Below are 10,235 nucleotides of genomic sequence, written 5' to 3'. Positions count from 1 at the left end.
AAATGTTGTTTTGTGATGTTATGTTTCTATGTTTTCTAAAATACTGTTTTGTTTATGTGCGTTAAAAAATGAATATTTTTGTGAAATGTAGATTAAAAAAATTGTTCGTCATTAAGTGTTGTCTTAAGTGCAATGTTTCTTGTGTGTGATTTGTTTTGTTGTATCTCTTTTGTGTGTGTTTTGAAAAAAACACTTACCTGTTTATCAAAAATGTTACACTGTTTTGGGAAAAGTTGTGTCTTCCTCAAACGCCGCTGAGCAACATAGGCGGCGGAAGCGGTGCGCCCCCTCGCGGCGTAACTTTCCTTTCCGTGACGTCAATTCAGCACTGGGAAGGAGACAGCTCCCTCCCCCCCAAAACCCTGCGCGCCTCACGTTGCATGGGTCCCCGGTTATTGATAACACAATTTACCCGCTGGGATCCTTCCCAGTAACGTGAAACTCGTGGACATAGGCACTGGAAATGCGAGCGGCAACCCGGAACGAAGGCAAACAACGATTAGCTCATTAACACGAACAAATAGAAAGCCGAGCCCACCCCTTCACTTGACAACGCGACATCAACCAGGGAGAAAGGTATGGGAATGTCATACTATCCGGTTAAATGCTGATTGAATAAGAAATCGGACAACATGGGATGTTTAGGCAGGATGCCTTTGCTTGGTGCGGTAGCTTCATGCCGCTCACACTGCACCACTGAACTGATGCTGCCAAGAAGCCAATTGCCGTCGACGAATGCTACAAAATCATATTTTTGCAGCGAGAAAGAGCACGTTACGAAATATTTGTGTTGATGCCAATGTTGAGTAAAATGTACAGACGCTGCGGCAGTTTCACTTGGCATGGACCATAGTAGGTATCGGGCTTGCAATTCATGCACGTCGGCTATGATGCTGCTGAGTGTCATCATCACATCCACGGTTATTTAAAGATTGATCTTCCTGCGTGTGTGTGTATGTGTGTGTACTCCTCCTTCGCACAGGCCCGGTGGATGTTTATTGCCCGTTTTTTCACGCTCTGATTTCGCCTCTTGTGCAGTGGTGCAGTACAAGACACGGAGCTGGTGGACGATATGTGAATTGGGTACATGTGCTTTCACTCCAACAAACACATGCACGCACAGACGTACGTACACATCCACACTGAGGTGGGTTATGCAATTCATCATATTCTTCATTACACACAATGCTCTTCACTGAATGCATGACGGTCTGCATATGGGAGCCGCTTTGCTGTGATCCAGACACTGATGCTCCACACAGGGATAGTTAACGAGCAGGTGACAGTCGGTTTTGTGTGCTACACAACCTCCTCTGGTAGATTCATTCATAAAGCCCATTTCCACTCTGGGTGATGGCTCCACTGGGCCGTCTGGTTTTCCGATTCACATACGCAGTTGAGGCTTTACTACACGATTCAGACAGAATTTGGTTGTGGAAATTAAGTGACTGAGTGGATAAACTGGCTCAGTGCCCAACTCACATCATGACTCCACTGTTATGTTTTTGTATTGCTTGAATAGACGAAAAGTTAGTGTAAGTTTTGGAAGCATCTTGACAATGATGATAGTTTCAGCACTGGACAGTCCCATAATGCAGATGTCTGTTTATTTACAAGATGTTGATATATACATAAAAACAATAAGCATGTAACTTATTGAGTGAATTTGTTATCCTAAATCTTCTCCTTCAGGTGTTTTTTCTCATCTCTCCATTCTCCATCCACCCTAACCTGCTGTGTTGGGGAAACCCCTGATGAGTGGGACCTGTATCCATGAGCCCCGTGCCCCTTCCCCCTCCCTGTCAGGCTTCAGCACCCCCATCTCAGAACCCCCCTATCGAAGACTCGATGGAGACACCCCTGCCTGCACCCCTGAAACGGACCTGACCCCCACACAGTGTGTCCTCCGAAACGTATTGTCCATTGACACCAGTGGACAGGGGGCGCCGGGCGGGAGTAGCCCCACTCCCAGTGATGGACCCTCAGGGCACTTTGACAACAGTGTGCTGAAACTGCATGAACATGAGGCCACCCAGTTTGGCTGTGGGGCTGAGGCTGGGCACAGCCCGGAAGCTGGCGCTGTTCGGAGCCAATCAGAGAACATTCGGCTACAATCAGGAAGTGGAGGGTTTTTGGAGGGACTGTTTGGGTGCTTAAAGCCAGTCTGGACCATGATTGGAAAGGCCTACTCCACTGAACATAAACACAGCCAAGAAGGTATGTTCGATATCTTGGCAGGAAAGATCAAACAGGGTTCTGACTTTAACATGACATTTGTTCATAATAGAAAATTATTGTGATGCCCACAGGGGAAAAATTTCTGAAGCTTTAATCGGTGGAATAAATTAAAGTTCTTTTTTTAAGGTTGTACCTCAGTAGAAGTAGCCTACAGAAGGCTATAAGCATTTATTCAACTCAAAGTATCTGAGTTTTTGGGAAATAATGGATCACTTAAGTTGGACCTCAAACAGTTATTAGCTATCTAAGAGCTGCAACAAACAGTTATTCTAATGAGTTATGTTAGAAACTCAACCGCTTCCAGACAGGTTGGCAACTGCTGTTGTAAACCTAAACAAAGTATGGCATTTTATACTCTTTTCACATGTTTTTAAATGTAATCTGAAAAGTAGAACCATAACTTTATGGCAAATGTAGAGGTAAAATAAGGCTGTAAAGTCCTGAAATGTAGTGGAATTCAAGTGTAAAGTAGCAGAAAATGAAGAAACTATTTGTGCTGAAGAGTGAATGTTATTGGTCACTGACTGCCATCTCATACAGCTGGCAGTGTGTCTGTGTTTTTGGCTCGATCAGCCCAGCTCAGGCAACGTCATCAGCTACACTGAGTTTTCACAGCTGGTCAGGGAGATATTATGTGCATCTGCCTCTACTGCTGCAGCTCTCAAGAGATGTCGACCCTTCAGAGGACCTCATGAAGAATTGATCTGCTTGTCTCTTTTATTCTGCAACAGTCGTCCGTCTTTAGCGACCAAGCCTTCATAGTCATTTAAGTTATGTCAGTGTGACAGATGACAGACAGATTAGACTATGAGTGGATTGCTGTTTTTTCCTCCATTTTTTCTTATCTCTGGATATAAATGTTGTGGTCTGCCTGATAAGCTGCCAATATGCCATTTGTTTGACATGGCAGGTGCTTTGTATGATGCAGTTTTGTCCTGAAGATTCATTCTAATGTGTATCATGGCCCTGCTCAACCAGTCCAATTAGTTCTAACTGGAATGGCAATTAGTGTAAAAAAGTCACTAACACATATCTTGGTTTCACATTTAATCAGCAAGGTTCATTTTGTTGGTCTGAGTTTAGAGTCCTGGGAGGTTCCTTTTGAGGAAATTTCTGACCTGCAGTGGGTGGGAAGCGGGGCACAGGGTGCCGTCTTCCTCGGAAAGTTTCATGGAGAAGAGGTGGCTGTAAAGAAGGTGCGGGACATCAAAGAGACGGAGATCAAACACCTCAGAAAACTCAAGCACCCAAACATCATCACTTTCAAGTGAGAAAGCTACCACTTATATTTTACTGTGACAAACTTAGAGTCATATAACTCTGATCGTGCTTATTTTTGCCGCTCACTGCTGCTCTGCCACCTGACTGCTTTGCTTCCTTCCAGGGGTGTGTGTACCCAGGCTCCCTGTTATTGTATCTTGATGGAATATTGTGCCCAAGGCCAGCTGTATGAGGTGCTGAGGGCGGGCCGTAAAATCACTCCTTCCCTCCTGGTTGACTGGTCCATGGGCATTGCCGGTGGCATGAACTACTTACACCTCCACAAAATCATCCACCGAGACCTCAAGTCTCCAAAGTACGACTTGGCACACTTAACCTAGTGACTTGCTCTTACAGCACAAGAGCTAAAATTTCATGACTATTTTTTACATACTATGTGTGTAATCTCACCTTTTGCAGCATGCTGATCACACACGATGACCTGGTGAAGATCTCTGACTTTGGCACCTCGAAGGAGCTCAGTGACAAGAGCACGAAGATGTCGTTTGCCGGCACCGTAGCCTGGATGGCTCCTGAAGTAATCAGGAATGAACCAGTGTCGGAAAAAGTGGACATTTGGTAAGCTAAAATTTTCATTCAATTTAGGAGTTTAGTAGTTATCTGTAACATATTACACTACAGAGAAAGGGGGGTAAAAACTATCCCTAATGTTGGAAAAGGCATGTATTGCTCTGGGTATTTGATGTTCCCCTCTTAGTCTGAACTGTCTTGTTATGATTTATATGTATGTAGTTTCCTCTTCACTCTCTTGTTGAAAATATATTGACCCCTTTAAGACAGATGAAACAAGCCTTGTCTCATCTTAAAGGTCCTTTGGTGTGGTGCTTTGGGAGATGCTAACTGGGGAGATCCCCTACAAAGATGTAGACTCATCTGCCATAATCTGGGGTGTGGGAAACAACAGCCTGCAGCTGCCCATACCTGAGAGTTGCCCAGATGGCTTCAAGATCCTCCTCAGACAGTGCTGGTGAGCAGTGGCCAGAAATGGATGGCAAGAATGAAGATAATGGAGGGGGCAAAAGTAGTCAAGGACTTGTGGATGGAGTGTAGTTTATGGAGAGGCACTAATGATTGATTTAAAAACCATTGATTTGACAGTGCATGGTAAATGTACACAGCTGTGTTTCTCATCTTGGATTTGCAGGAACTGTAAGCCCAGAAATAGGCCTTCTTTTCGTCAGATCCTTCTTCATCTTGATATAGCATCCGCTGATGTATTATCCACCCCACAAGAAACATATTTCAAATCTCAGGTATAATTACTTTTATGGCTGTGTTATGGTTATACTTATTTTTTCATTGCATGACTCAAAAATATTAAAAATATCTGTTTTTATGAGTTATTCAGTGAGTGCAAGATGATTTGATCCCTAAAAAATATTGGTAAACATTAAAAATCCTCCCCAATATCTTGAGCAAGATCAGATTGTCACTTTAGTTTTGTAAATAAATAAATAAATTAAGTGCTCAAATTTTTGCATGTCACTATAAAGTAAATGTAGTTTGTTTTGCAAAACTAGAGCTTCATTATTTCCACTATTTTGCATGCCACTGTATATCAGTGTACATGATCAGATGTGCACTCATATATGCTTGCAAAGTGATCAGTTCAATTAAGTTCCACACAAAGAGAACTGTTTTCAAAGTCAGTCAGATTGAGCTGTTTGACAAAAAAAATATACACTCATCAGGCTGAATGGCGAGAAGAGGTGAAACAGCACTTTGAGAAGATTAAATCGGAGGGCACTTGTCTACACCGACTCGATGAGGAACTGATCAACCGACGCAGAGAGGAACTCAGGTTTGTTGATGTTCACTTAAGTCATCACACTATACCAGATTATTGGCAACCAGCAGATATTGGTAATTTTATAAAGTGCTTATGTATGAAGCCACTTCTCTCCACCCATCTTCTTGCTTTCTCTCTAGGAGTGAAATAAGTGGTTTAAGTGTATGTCTTCTGTAAAAGATCTGGATTCTCTCATGCAGATGCACAAGGACATGAACAGATACATTTTTTTTTTTTGCAGGCATGCTTTGGACATTCGTGAACACTATGAGAGGAAACTGGAGAGGGCTAATAACCTTTACATGGAGCTCAGTGCTGTCATGTTGCAGTTAGAGCTCAAAGAGAAAGAATTACAAAGGTACAAATTAATCCATTTCTTTAATGCTCCTCATATATAGTATGTAAAGCTCACAGGATGTTTAAGTGCATAGTTTGATGTAATTAGCTATTTCTTTCCAGGAGAGAGCAGTCTTTGGATAAAAAATATCCAGGTTTGTTCAAGCACCACAGCTCCAGACAGAGCAGCTCCTCCAACTCCATGGACAAACTCATCAAGAAGAGAAACGTCCCACAGAAACTGCCCTCAGGAAAGAGGTGTGAGATCTCATATCAGTGGGTATCTTATGAAAGAATGATACTAAAACAGAAACATAAATATTCATCATGTTTGCAGAGTATAGTTGTTGACTAAACCCTCCCACTCTTTTAGGCCAGACATCCTCAAGTCTGAGGTAATCATTCCCAAAATGGACTCCTCTGTAATGCAAGTAACTATTCCAGCATGCCCCAACAGAAGCTCCACTTCTCCTAGCCGGTCTCGGAGAGTAAAGACCCGTCATCGTAAGCCAGGTAAGGGCAGCAGTGGAGACCTGGCTGGACTTAAAGCAAATCAATCCTCCCCTAACAGGGACTCAACTGCCCAGGCTAACAGTTCTACCACCAACACCTCTAAGCAGCTTCTGGAGCCCTCTGCAGCCTTGCGAGGCCTCAGTCACGAGCAGCAGCAGAGGCAACTATCCTCCTCTAGCCCTGATCTCATCTGCACCACACTGGAGGCAGAGGGCCAGGGAAAAGGGGAGCCTTCTGTAAGCGGGCTGGAAAGAGGGGGGAGCCTCAGTGCCTCTGCTGGTTTAGGGGGGTCAGAGGGAGGAGCAGCTGGTCTGGATGACCTCACAGAAACTCCTCCACGCAGTGACACTCCCAGCGAGGATGCTGCATCATTTCCATTCTCCAGCAGCCCAGACTCACCATGCGGGAGGGGAGCGGCAGCAGGAAGGGGATCCTTGGGGTCTCCTCGCCTTCCACACGATGGAGAGGACAAGGAGGAGGGAGCCAGTGCTGTGAGGCTACCTCGGGGGGCATCTGGGGGAATTGGGAGTCAGCACCTCACACCTTCAGCCATTCTATACAGGGCAGCTATCACACGCAAACAGGTGCAGTACTGAATATATGTTCATATTTATCACTATCCCTGTGGTGGTACTTTCAGCGTTTTCACTTGTGCATTATCCCTGCTTCTGACTACAGAGGCGTGGAGTGTCATCCGAAGAGGAGGAGGGTGAAGTTGACAGTGAGGTTGAGTTACCACGGAGACGGTGAGTAACTTGCTGTCCCTCGTCACTGGAAAATTCCCTTAAGCCATCTTCCCTCTCTAAAAAAGTTGAAGTTTTATTCAGAGAACTAAGAATAATTACCAATTTGCGTTATTCTTTCACATCATCAAACTGTGACTTTAAAACCAATTTTGTTGTTTTATTTGTTTGTTCTTCTCTTCAAGACGTCCGACCAGCATCACAAAGTGCCAGTCGGTGTCTACGTTCAGCTCAGAGAACCTGTCGGTGTCAGATGGGGAGGAGGGTCACACCACTGACCACTCTCACAGTGGCACACCTGATGTGGTCAGCACCAACACTGATGACAGGTTGGATGACCGCAGTGACGACCTCCTCTCTCAGGGATCGGAGATCCCGGCTGACAACACTGATCCAGCACAGGCCTCTGATGGCCTGTCGGAGAGAGATGGAGCCCTGGGGCAGGGGAAAGCTCAGCTGGACGTCGGGCAGAATCCTAATGAGGTAAAGAAACTCTACAGAGGATCACATGTCAGTGTTATCCTCTCAGATAAAAAAAAACAAAAAACAAACTATAAGACTATAAGAAAAAACTACAAGAAAAAAGCTATTTGAGCCAGTGGTTCTCAACCTTTTTGGTATCCAATTACAGACCTTCTTTGGTCCTGCTGCCACATGAAAGATATACAGTACCGGTCAAAAGTTTGGACACACCTTCTCATTCAGTGGTCTTTCTTTAATTTTTTTTTTTTTTCATTTTCTACATTTTAGATCAAAACTAAAGACATCCAAACTATGAACGAACACATATGGAATTATGTAGTAAACAAAAAAGTGTTTTAGAATAAATATAGAATATGTTTTATTTTTTAGATCCTTCAAGTAGCCACCTTTTGCTTTGATGATAGCTTGACACACTCTTTTCATGAGGTTCAGTTATTGTCACAACTGTTCAGTTATCCACTATTTCAGAAAATAGAAATAAAATAAATAGTCCAAAATTTAAAACAGATTTGCATAGCAAAATTAATCATTTCACAAATCTCCAGGTTTATCTGGTGACCCTTCTGCGGGACCCCATCCGAGGCTGAAAACTAAATCAGACGATCTAAAACAGAAAACCCTGAGGATTTTTCTTATTAAAAGAAATTTAAAAAAGAGAGAGCGAAAGAGAGTCAGTATTTCTTGACTTTAAACACTTTGTAATTGGTATCAGCACAGCAACGAGCAAAATGCAGTTGGGTGCTGCCAAAGCAATCTTGAAGAGATTTTTAGAGGAGAATTAGGTCATTTTAGTACACTAGATGAGTCACCATGACAACATTGTATTCTTTACTCTTCAGTCAATAAAGGCTGAAGTGAATAATCAAAAATTATCAGACTATTTGCAATTAATATAATTTATATCTGGCTTTTCGCAGCTTTGCATTTGCAATAGAGGGATTTGTGACACCACTCTAAATAATCAAACAAATTAATTTAATTTCTTTTTTTACAGTGAACATAATTTGCAATTAACTGTTTATTTTCAGGCTGTACAGCGGGGTGGTGGTTAGCACCGCGGCCTCACAGCAAGAAGGCTGGTTCAGGCCTCGGCTAGGGGGAGGTTCAGACAATTACCTTTCTGTGTGAAATTTGCATGTTCTCCCTGTGAATGTGTGGATTCTCTCCAGGTACTCTGGCTTCCTCCCCACCACCCAAAGACATGCATGTTAGGTTAACTGGTCACTCTAAATTCTCCCCAGGAGTGAGTGTAAGCGTGAGTGGTTGTTTGTATCTCTGTGTTGCTCCTGCGATGGACTGATGACCTGTCCAGGTTGTAACCTGCCTCTCACTTGCTAAATGCTGGGTTAGGCTCCACCTTTCCCTGGACCCTTAATGGACGAAGCAGTATAGATAATGGATGGATGTTTAGTTTCATATTGTACAGCTTTACTTTGTCTGCTGGTACTTTAAATGGCTTGTTTTTACATTGCTGTATTGGTGCAAGTCTCTTTGACCACTGCCAAAAAACCCTTTCTGTCTGCTTTGGGTTGTGTATGACCCAATTTTGCACTTCTTTTCTTTAGAGCCGGAGCTTGTGTGATGATTCTGACTGCGACAGTGCTGAGCTGGATCAGTCAGGTAGTGGAGAGCCCAGCCGTCCTCCCAGTGCCGGAGCGTGGGTGCCACCATCTCAGTCCTATCAAGGGTCTCCACAGGCGCCCCATACAGGACCTCCATAGGTCACTGGACACAGGCAAAGACCTTCAGCTACCCTACAATGAACAACCATCACAAGCGTACACCAATCTGTCAGTGCAGTACATTACTGTTGCCATGAGGGATCACACCTACCACACCACTCAGACTATGACAAGTTGACTTATGGTGTCTCATAAGTTAGTTGGCGGGCAAACCTGCATCAGATGACATAGGACATTTGTCATAACCTGACATCAAATATTTTGGCAGCTTGTGACATCAGAGTAAATGTCATTTATGTAAAGTAGGGTTTTCTTAGGAAACATAGTTACCACGGTAACCCTAGCCACTGCTCCAGTTCTGCAAAAACCCCTCCTCAAAGAACACACGCACGCACAAGAAGATAATACACTCTTCGTCCTTTAAACACTTTAACCCTCACTCTGGGAGCATACTAGATAATACACCACACACTAATGCATTATACTAATAAATAATAATGTAAATATCCATTACATTCCACATGAGAAATATCTAACTTTATTTTATTTGTAAGATAAAAATGTAAAACTTAATGGTATGCAGCCCTGTGAACAAATGCATGACTACATGTTTATAATTTATGGTTTGAATGTGTCCGTTTTATATTTTGTGAAAGTTTACACTTTTTTAATCCTGTAAGTATTAGTTCAGGTTTTTTTTTCTTTTTTTGTTTATAAATGTAAGCACTTAAAGTAAAAAAATAATATTAAAAAATAAATAAATAAAAGCAAAATGGAATGAAAAATTCACCAAAACATTGATCATATTGAATAAATAGGAATCTCAGTAGATGATATATTATTTTTTTTAACCCACCTACTACTGAGTTTCAAACAAGCATATGGCACGTATGAGGTTTTTATTGAGTTTATCAAATCTGTGACAAGATGGGAGACTTTTGGGTTCACTCAAAATAAGCCTGTCATTTTATATTCAAGCAGTTGTCTATTAATAAGGTACAGCTGGCTTAAACCTTCTGTACTGAATGATGCATTCATTTTATTTTTTTAACCAAACATTTACACAGATGGGGTGGTTAAAAAAAAGAAAAATAAACACCTCTTCAAGTCAGTTTCATGAAATGCTTAACACATAACCTTCATGATAGCCGCATTAATAGTTGGACTATA

General features: G+C 42.5%; 1 protein-coding gene across 2 annotated transcripts; it reads left to right on the top strand.

Moving 5' to 3' along the window:
• Nucleotides 1–346: 346 nt before the first annotated feature.
• Nucleotides 347–9,823, top strand: map3k12 (mitogen-activated protein kinase kinase kinase 12). Of its 2 annotated transcripts, none has more exons than XM_042004101.1 (14): nt 347–576; nt 1,693–2,217; nt 3,322–3,505; nt 3,623–3,814; nt 3,919–4,077; nt 4,328–4,486; nt 4,664–4,772; nt 5,211–5,320; nt 5,550–5,666; nt 5,768–5,902; nt 6,018–6,741; nt 6,836–6,903; nt 7,086–7,383; nt 8,949–9,823. In XM_042004101.1, exons 2-14 carry the CDS (start codon nt 1,755–1,757, stop codon nt 9,102–9,104), a joined length of 2,874 nt encoding a protein of 957 aa, XP_041860035.1. In that variant the 5' UTR covers nt 347–576; nt 1,693–1,754; the 3' UTR covers nt 9,105–9,823. The 2 variants fall into 2 exon arrangements, with proteins under 2 accessions (XP_041860035.1, XP_041860034.1); XM_042004100.1 differs by having other exon boundaries at nt 5,768–5,920.
• The last annotated feature ends 412 nt before the right edge of the window (nt 9,824–10,235 follow it).

This window comes from Melanotaenia boesemani, chromosome 13 (assembly GCF_017639745.1).
Source record: "Melanotaenia boesemani isolate fMelBoe1 chromosome 13, fMelBoe1.pri, whole genome shotgun sequence".
In the NCBI taxonomy this organism is placed as follows: Eukaryota; Metazoa; Chordata; class Actinopteri; order Atheriniformes; family Melanotaeniidae; genus Melanotaenia; species Melanotaenia boesemani.
This window is presented reverse-complemented; position numbering and strand designations above follow the sequence as displayed.